Raw genomic sequence first — 17,394 nt, forward strand, 5'->3', positions numbered from 1 at the left:
AAACTCATCAGAACAAGTTGTTTAAGATGATCAGGCATGGCTCCTGTTTTACCTGTACTGTGTTTAGTCTTTAAGCAATAGGAGTCTCATGTGCTATATTATTTCAAGTTAAGAAAAATCTGAGAAAACTATTGCAGCAACCAAAAAAGGATAAAGTCTTGTTCAGAGTAGCTGTTTTGCTTTCTAGCACGAACTATAATTATGTTAATTGCAATGATAAATGTTCCCTTTAAATGTGGTTTTTAGAGAGTGTTTCCCACTCACTTTTTCAGGGGAAACAAATCCCATTTTTATGCACCTGAAAGCAAATATTCATTTCACATTTTCTCTTTTTTTTCCCCTCCTCATGGACCTACAGAAATTTATGATGAAGGTAAGGAAGTTAAACATTTGGTATTATACTTCCTATGTATTCCTATAATTTAATTAATTCTATTTATTAATTTTTAACAACAGCATCAAACTCACCTTATTGAACATAAAACATACTGAATTAAAAAAAAAAAAGAATTTAGAAACCACAGTGACTCTAGTTTGTTTTGGGGTTATGACTGTGAAGGACCAAAGGCAGACTGTGGAGAAAGGACTTTTGTCTACTTTCTCTAATTTTCATTTCATACTAATCCTATCAGTGAGAGTGTAGCATTACATTGTAAATACAAACTCTTGAGACAAGGAATAAATAACAGAAGTTACAGTAAAACATTTTGGAAAGTAGGGACAGCACATTGTTTCTTCTGTCACAAGGATGCTGTTCAGATGGTTTTGTGTCTCACCTGTGGGGTGGTTGGGCGTTTGGAATGCCCATTTTTGGGATGCAGCTGTCACTGGCATTTGCTGCGTTTGCTGGAGCTCTGCTTCTTGGGGCTGCTTTTTCTTTTTCTTTTTTTTTTTTTTTTTTTTTTCTTTTTTTTTTTTTTTTTTTTTTTTTTTGTCTCATTAAGAATATGATAAAGCACTTGAACCTCCAAGCATTTTGAATAACTGACATTAAACAATTACCTACAGTTTTCTCCAAAATGTGTTGCTTATTCATTTTCTACTTTAATTACCAGTCTATTCCCAATTCAACATCTGAACTGATTTCTCTACTGATTTTCATCCCCTAAGACTTTTCTTTTCCATGCTGTGGTCTTGCTTCACTGTCACTCTCCAAAAGTGAGCAATTCTCAGCTAGATAAGCAGTTCTATTTTAAGGGCTGGATTTAATGATGTCAGAGGAGTTTTCTTAGCATGATTCCCCTGCTGATCCATCTTTTCTTCCCACTCGGCTGTCTTATTCTTTATCTGTGAGTTTCTTTTTCGAGTGACAAGGATGATTCACGTTCCTTGTACCATACAACAACAGAAAAAGCTTAGTCACGATCCTTAACCTGAGAAAAATGCCTCCCTCCTCCGCTCATTTAGCTCTAAAATAACCAGGAAGATTTTTATTATTTCTTCTATGTCCTATGCAGATAAGGAGAAGGAGAATAGGGGAAGAGAAATCCTCAGTAGGCTAAAGGAGAAATCGATAAATTTTATCTTTCTCAGTGATTTCTTTTCCAAAACACTAAAAGTGCCTGAAAGTAGGCATTTGTAATGGAAGTATTGCCTCACCCATAAATATAAATGTTTGTTTTACGTATAAATATGGGAGAAAACAATCAATAGTATTTACTTTTGATTAATTTTTACTGCTGTGTCTGCTATTCATTGTTGGGAAGTTTCCCATTGCTAGGAAAGTGATAACATAAATGTAGCGACAGAAATATTAATAATGAAGTATATTTGAAATGTTTCTAATTCCGCCTTCCAGCAGGTCAATATTAGCAAAATTGGGATCATTTAGCATGGTGCTGGCACAAATATTTGTCATAATTTTTAATTATTCCAGTCTTTTTAATGTAGATATTAAAATATTTCTGTGTTCTGTGAATGAGACATGCTTATGGGGTTTTTTTGGCCAGCTGATTTATTCAAATTCAGATTTTTATGTGATATTTATATAGAACAAAATTGCATGTTGTGATGCAGCTTTAAATTCAAGCCATTTTTAGGAAACCTTTAGTTTAGCTGAACTATTTTTTCTGGTTTGTTTTTTTTTTTTTTTTGTTTTTTGACTGGCACAAAATCAGAGGTAATGGCTGATCAAGTTAATAATAGAAGTTTGCTTTGTTACTTTTTTCTTGCTTTTTTTGGTCACCTTTTTTTTTTTTTTTTGTTTTGTTTTGTTTTGTCTTGTCGCAGTGGCAATCATTATCTTTGGAGTGGTTACCAGCAGTCATCAACCATACTAATCTCTATGGCTGAATTTTTGCAGCATTTGCTGTCTGATAGTGAATTTCATAGAGAGTCTGTAGTGGTTTAAGAGTAAAGTATAAAGACATGAATGTGTATAGAATATATAATGTCTTGAGATATTCACCTTCCTGTTGGTTCTCATGTGACATGGTGTGCAGGCTACAGTGAGACAAAGAAAGGGATTTTAGACTGCTTGAATTCACCCTTTGATATTGCTCTTGTGTGATAGGAGTGGAATGAGGGAATATTAGCTCAATGCCTTGCATCAGTGAATTGCTTTACTTTGTATCTTTAAATTTTAAGCAACTAAATGCTAGTGGTTTGGTGCCAACTACTGGAAACTGCAACCCAAGAGCACAGTAATTGCAAACGGGTTAGAATTGTTGTTTTCTTCCATAGAAGAATTCAAGGGTTCTGGGCCTGGACGCTGTGACTTTGGAAAGGAAATTCTGTCTGTTTTGTATCAAGATTTTAAAATAAAAATGTATATTTCTATGAGAAAGAAGAAGACATAAAACTTCTTGGCTTATTCTCTGTAGCTTTGTAGTCTTTACTGCTTGCAGCCGTTTTCAAGTTCTCTGATGTTGCCGAAGATTTAATTTCCCAGTGTTAGTATTCCAAGCATCAGTTGTTTAGTTTTGCCTGACTAATCTTGTCTCACAAGCCTTTTAGCTCTGTTCCAGGGTTACTTCACAAGTTCTGCAGTGATTCAGCCTGTTTCCACACACTCTGTTTTCAGCACTGCTTGGGTTTTCTGGACTCTGCTTGGCACTCATCTGGCAAAACTGAAATGCCAGACTTAGAGCCCTGGATGTCCTCAGCTCTCTGTGTAACCACAGGCAGAGTGCTCCAATTTTAGGTGGGCTGAATTACTGATCAAAAGGGCCTTTTTTCTATCTGCTGGCTATTTAGTTGCCTTAAGCTACATTAATCTGAGTGTTTTGTCATCAGGTGTTAGGTCTGGCTGAGATGGAGTTTGTTTTCCCCACAGCAGCCCTCACAGTGCTGTGCTTTGCTTTGGTGTCAATAACACCACCAGCGTTTTGGCTATTGCTGAGCAGCACTGGCACAGCATCAGCACTGTCTCTCCAACATTCCACTTCTCATCTGTGGGCTGATGTCAGGAAGATCTTGGGATAGGACACAGCTAGGACACTAGACCTAAATTTACCAAAGGAATCTTCCATAGCATATGATGTCAGCTCATATATAAAAGCTACAAAAAGGAGAAAGTGAAGGCATTTGTTGTTTACCACATTTGCCTTCTGGAGCAACCATGATGCATGCTGAAGCCCTGCTTCTGGGGAAGTGACCAGACATTTCCTGATGATGGGGAGTAGCAAATAAAATCTTTTTGTTTTTTTCCTTCATTTGTATGCATGCATGACCTCTCACTTCTGCTTTAGTAAAATGCCTTATCTCTCCTGTTTTCCATCTTTTTCTCCTCTGTCCAGCTGAGATGAGAGAGCAGCTTAGGGGGCACCTGGCATCTAGCCAAAGTCAACCCACCATATCAAATTTTTTTTTTTAGTTTTCCATTTCCAGCTTTTCATGTAATTGATCACAGTGGTATTAAGAGTACAAGCCTTCCTGTGTTTCCCAGCTGGCTGTTGCTCGGTGTCAGAAAGAAACTCTCATTAGTCATCTGGAGCTCTGTTCAATGTGAGAGTTTAGACAGTATGTACTTGTGGGGAGCAAGAGGTCTCATTGAACACTTACCTGATGTGGCCTCCCATTCCAGGCAGCTTGTAGAACTGCACCATTGCTGATTTTAGATAAATGCTGGCCTCCGTCAACATTGGTCTACAACTGATTGAGAAATTGCACATTAATAATGAAATCAATAAGTGAATAGATATTACATTGCTGTGGAAATATTTTGAGAATCATCTCCTCTACAGAAATGATTGTAGTGTCATACAAATATTTATGTGTAGAATCCTGGTGGGATGGTTTTAAACCATGGGACATCTTCCCTCCTATTCCTCCCAGGTCCCTTTATTTATTTCCTGATTCCTTTCACTTCATGACTAATTCTGCCATCTGGGGTTTTCCTTCTTTCAAGTAAGGATTCAAAATTTTCATGATTTACATGTATTCCACATCCATTCAATAATTTTTGTTTTGCCTTGCAGGTTGCTTAAATAAAAAGCTTTAATTTAATTTGCTTAAATGAAGGAAGTTGCAAAGAATTTTTTATAAACAAAGCACATGTTTCTTGTGCAGTCACTGTTGGTTTTTTTTTTTGTGTTTTTTTTTTTTTTTTTTTTTTTGTTGTTGTTGTTCTTGTTCTTGTTGTTGTTGTTGCCTTTTTTCCCCCCTCCCAGTAACTAGCTCACAATAAGTACATATATTAGGCTGCTAGGTTTAAAAGCTTTATTCAGCATCTTGATAAAGGCATTGATGTCAACAGCCTTACATCTCTGATCTTGACCCAGGTTGTTTCAGACTGGGAACACCAGGGCCTAAATACACTTTTGCTCAGAATACATGGTAGTTGGTTTTTTTCATGCCTGTAAATGTGGTCAGACCCGGGTTTCCTATTTGATTTCTTTCTAATGGATCGAACCCAGAACTTCAGAATGTAATAAATTCTCTTGAATGAAAAAATTCACAGCTGCAATGTGGGTCCTGGGGAAGGGAATTGGAAAAGATTTTGTCACTGGAAGAACATTTCCTTTTTATGTAAATATAATTTTTTAGCATATATTTTGTGTAAATATAATTCTTTCCATCACTGGTGGGTGCAATATCCTGCTTGGTTTATTTCTGTACTTGTGGTAGGTTTACATTTAAAAAGGTTCAAAACAGGTAACTGTAGGCTATTCTGTATTTAACTACATATTTCTGGTTATGCATTTAGTCTAAGTGTCTAGATTTAGAAATAGAAGTATTTTTTAAATAACTTGGTGGTTTTCAAACAGTAAAAGCTCTTGAACTCCATGAAACTTGCAACATCCTTGTGATGATGAACATGATGGCTTTTGTATTCATATTTGCAAGTGTTTTTATGGAAGTATTGGTGTTGTATGTTTAACATGCTGTTGTCTACAGCATCTGATTTAAGTTCAAGATGGTCCTTGTCAATGGCCATCCATTTTAATGAAGTGTGAGTAGTCAGAGCTTTAAAGGGCATTGTTTTTACTCCAATCTACATATGAAACAACCACTAATAGTCATATTTGAAACTTTTAATGGTGTCTTACAGTAGTTGCCTTGAAAAACACTTGCGAAGAAAAATGGGGTGCATGTTGCTTCTTTTATTGTACCACCACTTTACCATATTCAGTGCCAGGAAAGCAGTTGTGTAGTATTTTGTTAGAAACCCATTGAAAGAAACTTATGGAACTTATGGCCAATATTGACTGGTCATAAGTTCCATCTAGACTGTCTGGGCTGGATCTGGGGCACAGAGCAAATACAAAGCTGTACAGCTGATTGTGGTTAAGTCATGCTATACTATAAGTTATATGGACTCCAGTTTTGAAGGATTTGCTGATGTAGTTCATTGTTTCATTTCATTTTTTAAAAAATATTTTTGAAGTCTATCAAAGCTATTTTTCCTTACACTTTTCCTTAGTCTTTGTACTGTCGTTTTCCATATAGCACATATCAGTAACTCCATTCTAGTAATATGTACCTCTCATGGAATGAAGCAGGAAAAGCCTTTGCATTCTTCTTAAAAACTTGCTATGTTATTTTGTATGAGTGTTTCTAGAGTGTGAATCAGTTCCTGTGTGACACATTCAGTATTTTTAAATTGCTTTTGTGAGTGACTAGACTTGTTTGAATAGTCATGTGTTAAATGCAATTGCTGTCAGGCTTTCTTAAGCATTTTATTTCTGAATAATAACATTAGAGAAGCTTTTTCTTTACATATGCAAAACATTGAAATAACTGTCTTGTTTAAATACTTCTAAATGCTTTCACATGGTTCTCTTTTTGGTACCTCCCTGAAGATCAGAGCTTTTTCCACTTTTCTCACACATTTGATAATTGTGCAGACCTGTGAAGAAAATTCAGAAAAAAAAAAAAAAAAAAATCAGCATTTGTTTGCAGTAGAGTTCTCATTGGTCTAAGGGATGTTTTGTCCAGTAGAAATAAGGCTGTTTGTATAAAAAGAATGGAAGGGCAACGGCTGACTCGGAATCACGGATGCCGTAAGGTTATTCACCAGCCTCTAAAAGGTCTCATTGTGAGGTTACCAAAAGTACAAATGGTTTTAAAACATGTATTCATGTGACCATAATTAATTTTCTGCAGCTTCTCATGTGTGCCCAGGAGTGCAGCAGTGCAGCCATAGGCACAGCAGTGCAGGTGCAGTTGTGTGAGTCTTTTGGACTGTGAGATTGATTACATGTCTGTGCCTGTGACAGTCACATATGTGCAAAGTTGTACTCCTACAAAGGGATGGTTAAATCAGGTATAACATATCTTACTCCATATTGGGTTGCTATTCATGATAAAATAGATATCTTTTTTTTGTTCTATATTTGCACATTTTACTACACAACTTTTAGGTTGTAGGTTTTGAGTGCTTTTTTTGCATTGTAATCCTTTTTCTATTAAGAAAACATGGAAAATATATTTCCAAATTTTAGCTTATTATTTTTGATTTTGGTTTGTGATAGTACTCTCTACATCAAATTAAACAGCTCAGATCTTAATAATCTGTCATTGCCTGGTCTTCCAATGTATTGAATTTGAAAGCTGTTTATATTTTATTTTTTTCAATGCTAATTTACTCAGCTCTAATTCTTGCAGTTCTGTTCTAAATTGCCTTTTCTTTAGAAATGACTTTTGGGTAATAAGATGACTCCAAACTGATATTGTAATCCTGCTACAGAAATATTGCATTAGAGATGGGCAGTTTTCATGGAGTTTTCACAAGCAGTGTGAATTTGTCAGTCCCATTTCAATCTGAAATTGTTGTCTTTAGTGTTTGCCAGTTCTGAAAACTTCCAAGTATTTTTTTATACCCCACATTCTTGGGGAATAAAATGTGAAGAGTTTTGTGTTAATATAATTGACACTCCTGAATTGCATAGCTTGTAGTACTTCAATGGAAAAGTTATTCTTTGAAAACAAATGTTTTTTTGTTCAGCTTGGTTTTATTAGAGGAATAACTATGAATGTATTGTCCAACTTGGAAATTACTCTGAAATGGGAAATTTTAAACATAACGAAAATAAGACTAATGATAAATAATGTGGTTGTTAGCAACTGCCTTGCTTTATAATGCCATTCATACATCTGTGCAAAAATCTGTGGGCATGATGGATTGAATTAGTCAGCATTGTGGCTTCCAAGTAGTCTTACTTGCAGGGTCTTCTGAAATGTGATTATTGCAATTTTACAATAAATTTGGTAGCAATTCAGTGTCAGGTATCATCTTGGATGTTGCATCTTTACCAGAGAAGTCCAATTATTGAATTTAATTTTTTTTTATGTGAAAAATTTGAAGATTTCTGCTGGAAATAGAATGGATCATTTTAAAAATCTAAGGTTATTTCAGTGGGCAATCATGGTCCAGCAACTACTTGCTGTGCAGTTTCTGCCTTTAAGATAAATGCTGAGTATGTAGTTATGAAATGAGCTGTTAAAATAGGAAATGAACTTACAGATATGTACATATCCTGGAAGACAAGCTCCAAAATGGAAGGCAGTTTCATAGAGCCAGCCTTGGTTTCTATCCTTTTCTGTATTTTTCTGTTTCATCTTTTCACTTTGTCTCCAAAAGAATGTTTTGATTATGATTGCCTCTCAGAAGCCCTTAAGTGGAAAATGCTGTAAATGTTTTTTACATTTAAGAAACAAACTGCAGACTTGCATTCTTCTAATGGACAAAGTAATAATAATTAAAAAGAATTGCTTTAATCCTCTTGGAAAAAAATTCTAAAAACCTGAATTTTTCACAAAAGTGATTGAATTTTTTTAGAACCTACCTTTCTCCTGTTCAGCTACAAGTGAGAATTTAACTATGTAGGTGCTAGACAGACAAGTCAATATAGCCAAAGTAAGGGCAAGGTAATATTGCTGTGATTTTGTGGGTTATGGTGTTCTCAGCTTTTGTGCAACAGGCAATCAAATCGTTATGTTAGATATCAAATTTATGGGTAAGAAAATAGAATACTTTTGATAAAAATACTGGTGAAATTTTGACAGTTTGTTTGTATTGCTGACTTTGTCAGCTGGGTACCATGTGTGCTGTTGATAAAGTTTGCAAGTAAATCTGAAATGGTGGTAGGGCAGTGTGTTCACACCAGTTTTTTTCTCTCTTCCCCAGTGTGATGAGTAGCAGACATTCAGTACTCATCTTTGGCACAGTGGGCCTGACGTTATCAAATGCCTTGTTCTTTCCTTGTGCCGTTGGAAAAAGTGGTGGTGCTAATGGTAGTTCAGAGCTAAGTCGTCATATCTTATTGTCAAGACTGTGCCTGTGACAAACTCCATGACTTTGTCTACTTCTTAGTAAAAATTCATGTCATTCAGTCTTTCAAAGAGATTTTTCAATGCATTTTGACTGCTATGCAGTTTGTTGACAGTGAAAATATACCTTGTGTCCATCAAGCTGCTTTTTCTCAATAAACATAAAAGCCAGAAACTCTTGGCAGTTTCTTAAAAATGCTAAACTTATTACCTTTGAAGTACTTGGGTGCTTTACCACCTATCCCTCTTGCTTTTTTCCTCAACCAAGTAATTCAAAGTTCAATAAATGCTAACACATAAAAGATAAAGAAGGACAGCAAATAAGGGAAATAATTGTGTGTTGCTATCATAGCCATTTAGTTAAATTGATCTTCAGCACTGAAATGTAACTGCCAGAGATGGCAGCTACATTCAAACAGAAGATCAGTCTTCTACAGTAAAAGAAAGGGTATGAATACCATAATAGGAAATTAAACTCCTCAAAATTAAATATGGTATTCCTATATGGAAGAGTAATGCTGCTTATGGAGTTGTCATATTTATAGACTCATAAAATATTTACTTATCACTTCTTCTTGGTGAGTGTGCTGTACATAATGTTATGTGAGTTCTGTCAGAGAAGTATGAACTTAGGCTCTTGACAGTGTCTTGTCAGACAGTCTCTGCTCCTATCCAGTGCTAGTCATCTGCATTTCAGCATAAGGAATATATAAATCTTCAGAAGAAATTGAAGGCTTACTCATGCCTTAACAAGATTTATTTGTTCTTTCATGAGTGATTATACTGATTATTGATAAATAGAAACTTTTGTAAAAATATTGGGGGGAAATCATGGTAGTTTCATGGAATAAAAGTGAATTTGATCACTTTAATTTTCTTTTACTCAAGATTTATGTTGTTTCTCAAGAGGAAGAATTACTTGGATGTGATTCTGAATCTTCAGAACCCCCAAATACTGTTGAGTTAGCTTGGATGTCTTTGAACATTTACCTATCCTGGAAGATAAAGAATTCTCTCTGATAGTATTAAAGCTGTGTGGGACAAAGCAATTTGCAAGTTGATGGTCTTCAGTGTGGTTGAAGACCATATTACTCTCTGGTAAAATAAGGAGAATATTCAAAAATCTCCCTCTGCATATCATTTGTCTTGGAAGGATATAATTTGTCGGAAAAATGGGTGAATATGAAGACATTTAACAATAGGTGAGTTTGTAGAGGGTAGCATGACACATATCTAAGCTGCTCTTACAGGCCACCTACTTTCAGCACAAGGAAAAAGGATTCGAGATTCTAGAACATATTTTTTACCAAACAAGTCATGGCTCAAAGTACACAGTGTTCTCTCATCTTTCTTTCTTTCTTTCTCAAAAGGCTCCATTTTATTAAACATACCAGTATATCATTTCTCTTTGCCTTTCAGTCTGCACAAGGTGGTGGACATCGAACACTGCTCTACGGGCATGCAATCTTGCTGCGCCATTCCTACAGCGGCATGGTACGTAACTGTGTCACATCAGTTGGGAGCAGCAGTGATTTCTTTTTTGTGTAAAAGTGATGTTTGAACGTGCCCAGAATATTGCCATTTACTGATATCTGGAGAATTACTCACATCAGAGGCATTCTACTGTGGTTCCTAGAAACCTTTATGAAGGGTAGGTGCTTAGAAATATAAACACAAGTTGGTTGTATCTGGGTAAGGGCTAAAACTAAGTCTGGCTCCCCTAGTGCTGAATCCCCTGTTCGTCAGTCTGAGTTTGTGAATTTTCATTTCTTTCCCCTTTGATTTTCCATATTGCATGAGCTGTGACTGAATCTACAGCTGGCACCTTGCTGTCAACCTGAGCATGTTAGAAACTGAGAGGAAAAGGAGATTCCTTCTTACATGTATTTTGGACAGAAGTCTTAGCTGGAAATTCCCTGATGAATTATACAGGTTCCAAACTCCTTACCGGAAAGTGAAGCTTCATGGAGCAGAAATCTGATGCAACTAACTCCATTATTTCCACTCTTAGTACTCCCATCTCAGTGAAAAGATAACCTGGGTAGACTGAGAGGTTATTTTAGAGCACATATTTTTTTCAAGACTCCTTGAGTGCACTTGAGCTTATCAGGCATGCATGTTCTTGGTAATAATTAATGGGGATAATCTAAGAATATTTAATCCCATTTTAGTAGGTTGATGGCTTTTTATATTATTAGAAGTGAGCAGAACAAGTAATGTATGTTTTTTTCTCTTGGTAGTACCTATGCTGTCTCTCTACATCTCGATCGTCAATGGATAAGCTGGCATTTGATGTAGGATTGCAAGAAGACACAACAGGTAACCACTAGTTTAAAAGACTATATAATGAAGAGTACTTTCAGTCTAAAAATGGAAGTCTAAGAATTGCTTAGTTAGAATATTTGCTTGATTTTTAAAGCTTTGCTTTAGATAGGAGTTGTAAAAATAAGAGCTGCAGCAATTTAACAATTCACAGATTGGAGTTCTTTTCTGAATAGCACGGTCTTAGTTAAAGAAGCCCATCTGAAAACAAGATTTATCATGGGAACAGAATTTGTGACTTCAGTATTTGCACATGTTTCGGGTGCGTTAGAGGCTCTAACATTCAGTAAAAGTTGAAGAACATATTTGAATTTGGATCAGTGTTATCTTTCAAATATTATTTTAAGTGGTGTGTAAATGCTTATTTTCATTGCCCTTAGTTATGGGTTACTCTCTTTGTCCAAATTCTCAGTAGAGTATTCTTCAATGTCGTTTCCAGAATCTGTAATGAAAGTGACAGGGAATTGTTTAGCAAAAGCAGTCTGGACCAGGTTGCCTAGGGAACACAGAGAGCCATCACCTTATTCAGCTCTGGAGTCACTGTTCCAGAGTGACTGTTCCAGTTACTCTTTTGCTTATGTGCATTATTTAGAGCTGAGTTTCCAACGAGGTGATGCAGGAGTGATACTAGTTATGGAAAACACATGGACACTTGGTTTAGCCCAGTGAAAACTGGATCAGAACTTTTAAGACTGAAACAAGTGTGACAGTAACATCAGTAACATTGGGCCCTTCTCTTTCTTGTTTCATTCTTTGCTGTTACTCAATGCTGACATCAGGTGAGGCTTGCTGGTGGACCATACATCCTGCCTCCAAACAACGATCAGAAGGAGAAAAAGTGCGCGTTGGAGATGATCTGATTTTAGTCAGTGTCTCTTCAGAAAGGTATTTGGTAAGTTGTATAAAATTATCTGTACAGTGCTTCTTCTACAGAAAAAAAAAATTAATGAAATTTTTGCAGTAAAATCTGGCTTACATTTCCACCTCCTAAACATAAAACTTAAGGTTCTTAAACTGTTTTCTTAAATAATATTTTGCAAAACAACATACTGAAGGTCTGGAAATTGTGATATATGGATAATCTAATTTTTGTTCATTTCAGTAGTGGAATAAAAGTTTAAAATTTTGCTTAGATGAAAATAAGTGATTACAGAAAAAATAAATAATTTCCAGATTTTGTGATTGAGATGTTTAGAATCCGTGTGAGTGTTCACAGTTTAACAACACTATCATATATTTTAAAACTTTGTACAAAATTTTGGGATATCTAATGTAGATACATTGGATTTGTGGGCTTAGCAGGTCCGTATTTTATTGAGATGATGTACAATGTAATATATAGAGCTACTGACATGTCAAATGAAATATAATTGAAATAATAATTAAATATAATTGAAATATTTTACAAGTTATTGTGCTAGCTGCTATCACTGGTTTACACAGCTTTCTTTTTCACAAAAGGACCTCCCATTTGTTCTGTAACAAAGCAGGTCAATACTTTTAAGATGTATTTCTTTTTTATTCCTGGTGTTGCAAACACCTGAACTACTCCTTATGGCAAAAATAAGGTGAAAATAGGAAGAAAATAATTTTGCTGGAAGCTTCTGAAAAATCAGCCCTAGTGATTTGGCCCAACAACTAAAAAAAAATTCTTTATTGAGGAAGTGTTTTGAGTTTGCCAAAAATCTGTCTCAGATCTAGGAGGACAATGAAGATGGTGAAGGGCCTTGAGGGGAAGGTGTTTGAGGGGCGGCTGAGGTCACTTGGTCTGTTCAGCCTGGAGGAGACCGAGGGGAGATCTCGTTGTAGTTACAGCTTCCTCACGAGGGGAAGAGGAGGGGCAGGTATTGATCTGTGGTGACCAGGGACAGGACCCATGGGAATGGCCTGAAGCTGAGTCAGGGGAGGTTTGGGTGGGATATTAGAGAAGGGTTCTTCACCCAGAGGGTGGTTGGGCACTGGAACAGGCTCCTCAGAGAAGTGGTCACAGCACCAAGCCTGACAGAGTTTGGACATCGCTTTTGGGCACAGGTGTGATTCTTGGGGAGGGTGCTGTGCAGGGCAGGAAGTTGGACTTGATGGTCCTTGTAGGTCCCTTCCAGCTCTGGTGGGTATTTTATGATTCTGTGAGATGTGCATATAATATTAAAGTTTATTCTCCAGCATTCACTTTTTTTAATGAGTTTTAATTTTTTTTAAAAAGTACTTCAGAAAAAAGTGAATAGTTTAATAGGATGTCAAGTATAAAATGGAAAATATTCTCCCTTCTATTGGAAAAACATAGGAAAATTAGAATACAATTGTTAGAATATAATTGTAACTTCTAATTAGAAGCTCAATAGCTCATTTAATTAGATTTTTTATTGTAATTAGATATTCTGAGAACTTTCTGGTCATATTTGCATTTAAAAATGATTTTAAATAATTACTTTTATGAGAATTGTGACTACACATAGTGAAAAAACAACTTCTTGTGGACTGAATTTTTGAGAAATCCAATCAATGGAAAGGCTTTATTCAAAGACATTGGATTTCTTTGTATTGCTGAATTGAGTTGTTGAAGTTGAATTTTAGGTACAGATTGTGTCTCTGTGCAGGTACGTCCTGGCCTCTAATTAGTATTAATCAGCTCAGCCTGTTGGTTAGGGTTTGTGCCTCAGCTGTTGATTCTCAAGGCTGTCACATCTACTTTTATACAGCAAGAAGCACAATTCTGTCTTCAGATTTTCCTTAAGATGTGGAGTTAATGCATGTACTGCGTGTTCCATGCAAAATATCAATGTACTAAAAATAAATAATATTTTCAGTGCAGAGAGAAGTAACACTGTATTACAGTCTTAAAGTGTTTTAGAGCTAGATTGTAATGAATAGTTATTACAATATAACTATTAATTTCAGTTATATTGCTCTGGTTTGACAGTAAGATGGAGCAAGGATTGAGCAAATTAATTTTGCTCTAACATGCACTCACACATTTTTATGATCAGATGTTTTTCAAGACTAGATTAAGAGCTGGTAAGCTATGTAGCTCCACAATCAAAAATATTTTTGGCTCTGCTACCTATTCAGTAATTATATTAGCACTGTCAAGAAAGCAGTGAAGTTTTTATGAAAATTGAAACAGTTGATAAAGAATAATCGTCGAGTTACCAATATTTTTCATGAAAGCTGTCTCTCTGTCTTAAGCTGTTTATCTTAATCCGTTTGGCTGTTTCCAAAATAACTTCAAAGGATATCAGTTTGAAAATATTCACAATTCAGTGTTCACATGTTGAGTGCAGTATGATGTTGTAGCTGCTATTTTGTACAATTCTTAAAATAATGTAGCAACTGATATCTTTTACAAAAGTTAGGACTGTGGAGAGATGAAGTTATTTTTGTGAATCTGCTCCAATAGTGGGACCAAATAAGCTCTATTGAGTCCAGCTGGGGAGTGCTTCTTCTAAGGGAGTGGTATTCCTCATATAGATTCCTTGACAGAAAATGATGTCTATCAGGATGCTGAGGGTTGGGTTTGTGTGTGTTGCATAGTCTACAGTTAAAATCTTAGGAAAATGTAAGTTGTCCATCAAATGTTTTATGTAAATGTGCTGTTAGGAATAGGACTGGGATGTCACCTTTGTATATTCCAGTATTGCTCTATGTTTTCAAGTAATTTGCTAATTCTTTCTGAATGAATTCAAATAGGTTAACCATCCTGGGGCAATGATGTGCGTGTAAAAATAGCAGATGAAAAGAGTTCATTCACAGGGCATGGCTTTTTCAAAATGTAGTCAACTCTTAGTTAAGTTTGTATAATGCAAGAGGAAAGAAGAACTCAGCTTCCTAAGTTCATCCTCCAGTTGTCTGGCTTTAGCTTAATTAATTTAACATGGACTTTGATACTTTATGATCTCAGTGTAATCAGCAGATTTGTGTTTAGACCTCATTTGATTGGCAACACACTTAAGTATTAGGAAAATATCAGGATTTTTTTGTAGTACTCCTTCTCTCTCCACAAAATAAAATAATTTGGGATAATTGTTTTTGGGATAAATTTTTGGGATAATTTTCCCAAAAGAGTTATCTTTCTATTTACACCAACTAAGTACTAAACTGATAGAAAGATCAGTGTTAAAATTATAAGCTAAAAGTCCAGAGAGGTGGATTTTGACTTTTGACTCACAGCAATGTCCCAGGACAAGTCATTCCCTTGCTCTGGCTCTCATTCTCTACCTAGACAATGGGGTTTTGGATCCTTATTATGCTGTGTAGCATTTCTGAGGAGAAGCACTTACATAAGTGCTAGTGGCATTATATAATGTCTGAGCTGTGCTATTGCCAAATACTTCAGACGGAGGACTTGGCTCTACTGAACTCTGTTAGCATAGAGCAAAAAGATGTTCTGCTAAAAATATTGCCACCATTTAAGTTCAAGCCAGAGTTGCTGTGTTTCCCTTCTTGAGGCAGTACAGCCTGGCGAAGAACAGATGTGATATTTCCAGCATGTTTCCCCAACTTTTACATAGTAGTATCTTCCTCAGCACTGAGCTTTGCCTATGCCTCTTGTTAACTACATATCCTGATTGCTTTCAATATTGCCAATTTTCAATAACTTAGAAGTTCAATTAGTTGCCATTTCTTTCAAATTCTTGAAGTCTCTAAATAGCTTTTAATCACAATTCAAGAAGAAGTCCTTAGACATGAAGCTGAAATACAAAATGCATAAATGAAGAAAAAACTGAAAATTGTTATCCATCAGGTTGGTGTTATTCTGGCTGAGAAATCAGGAAAGAGGGAAACTCCCCAGCTTTGAATCTACGGTGCACAGGTTTCAGTATAATATAAGAGTTGCATATACCCTGTGGTTTATGTGTAGTTACTGAGTTACTGTCTCAGTGACTGCAATGCTGACCTGCAGCTGCATTATGCAGATCTGTGAACAAGCATTGACATTTAATTGATTTTTATGACTTTTTTTTTTTTTTTTGGCTACTGACAACTAACAAGAAACTAATTGGGAGCTGATGGCAGAATATCCTTTCAAAAAGAATAGCATCAAAATTAGATTGAACTGTTTTAAAGGTGGAGTTGATATATGCCATTGCTCCTGGAAAGGAGGATAGATTCCTAAATATTGCAAAGGTACCACTTGTGTATCCTTTTGCATCAAATAAATTGTTTATTTTCAGCTCCAAGGTTTATTTCTCTTGTCATCATATGCTTGGAATAGCTTCCAAGTATCTGTATTGCTTCTTGGTGCAGTAGTATCAGGAAACAGCAGTGTGTGAGGGTTTGTTTTTTGAAACATTAAAAAAAATATATATTCTTCCCTTTCACATTTTTTCTAAAAGTATCAAACTCAGTATTGGACTTTACTCTCTTCTGTGTAAAGTCACAATCCATCGTTTCTCTTTGTGGAAAAAATATGAAAAAGGTTTTTGTGAAGAATAATTTTAATCTGCATAAGCAAACCTGAAATTAGTGGAACCAAGGTAGTGTTAAGCTGCTCTGTTACACTGATCATAATGCAGTTCCCATGGAGTTTTTATACAATGATTTGAAATGTTATTGTGGAGGCTGGTAGGACTTTCCAATAATTAAGGCTGTCAAGCTGCTCTGCCTTACGGAGTCCTACTTCCAAGTGCTTATAATCAAGTACATGTGATGTAAAAAGTCACTTACTAGAATTACTAGCATCTATTACTGGGTTTTTTCCTTTTTTTTTTTTTTTCTTTATAATCAGTCTGAGATAATTTTTTTATTTCATCCAGAAGAGCTCAGATGTTATTGAGCTCAAATACAGGAAAGAAAACAAAGCCACATGATTAAGAAAATTGATGTAATTTTCTTGTGTACTACTTGGTAACTTATAAAAAAAGCCCAAAAAACCAAAATGAACAAACTAAAAACTCTCCAAATCAAAAAACCCAAGAAAATGAATAAAAAGGCAACAAGTCTCTCCCTGGTTCAACTTCGTAAAGAAATGTTCTCCTGAAACACTGAAGCTTGATCATGACCAGGGAAGAGTGTTTAAATTTTCTTTGAGTAGGTAGAAGTCTGATGACTTTGACTATTTTACATAAGCTAGCACCTCCTGTGTGCTAATGAACTGTTTAAACTCCCTCTACAGTGAATAATTACATACATGCCAACCCTGGTGGGAGCAGATATTCCTTGAAATGGATTGCTCAAGGCAGGAATGAAGCCAGGCACTGTATTGACAGCTGAGAACTCAGTGTTGTGTGTGCTGCTGGTGATCTCCTGTCATTTAAGATTTGTGGAGGAAGAAGCTGTGACAAAGTAGAAGGAACAAAAGGCAGGTGATGTATCAGTGACAGGAGTGGGACTGAATTGGGAAGGAGGGAAACTGAGTGGGAC

General features: G+C 35.8%; 1 protein-coding gene across 1 annotated transcript in view; it reads left to right on the top strand.

Moving 5' to 3' along the window:
- The window catches only part of RYR2 (ryanodine receptor 2), a 381,235-nt gene that overhangs the window by 146,370 nt on the left and 217,471 nt on the right, over nucleotides 1-17,394 (top strand). The window contains exons 5-7 of the mRNA XM_050972655.1: nucleotides 10,132-10,206; nucleotides 10,953-11,031; nucleotides 11,814-11,926. Of these exons, the coding sequence (XP_050828612.1) occupies nucleotides 10,132-10,206; nucleotides 10,953-11,031; nucleotides 11,814-11,926 (267 nt within the window). The remainder of the gene's footprint in view (nucleotides 1-10,131; nucleotides 10,207-10,952; nucleotides 11,032-11,813; nucleotides 11,927-17,394) is intronic.

This window comes from Serinus canaria, chromosome 3 (genome assembly GCF_022539315.1).
Source record: "Serinus canaria isolate serCan28SL12 chromosome 3, serCan2020, whole genome shotgun sequence".
NCBI lineage: Eukaryota > Metazoa > Chordata > Aves > Passeriformes > Fringillidae > Serinus > Serinus canaria.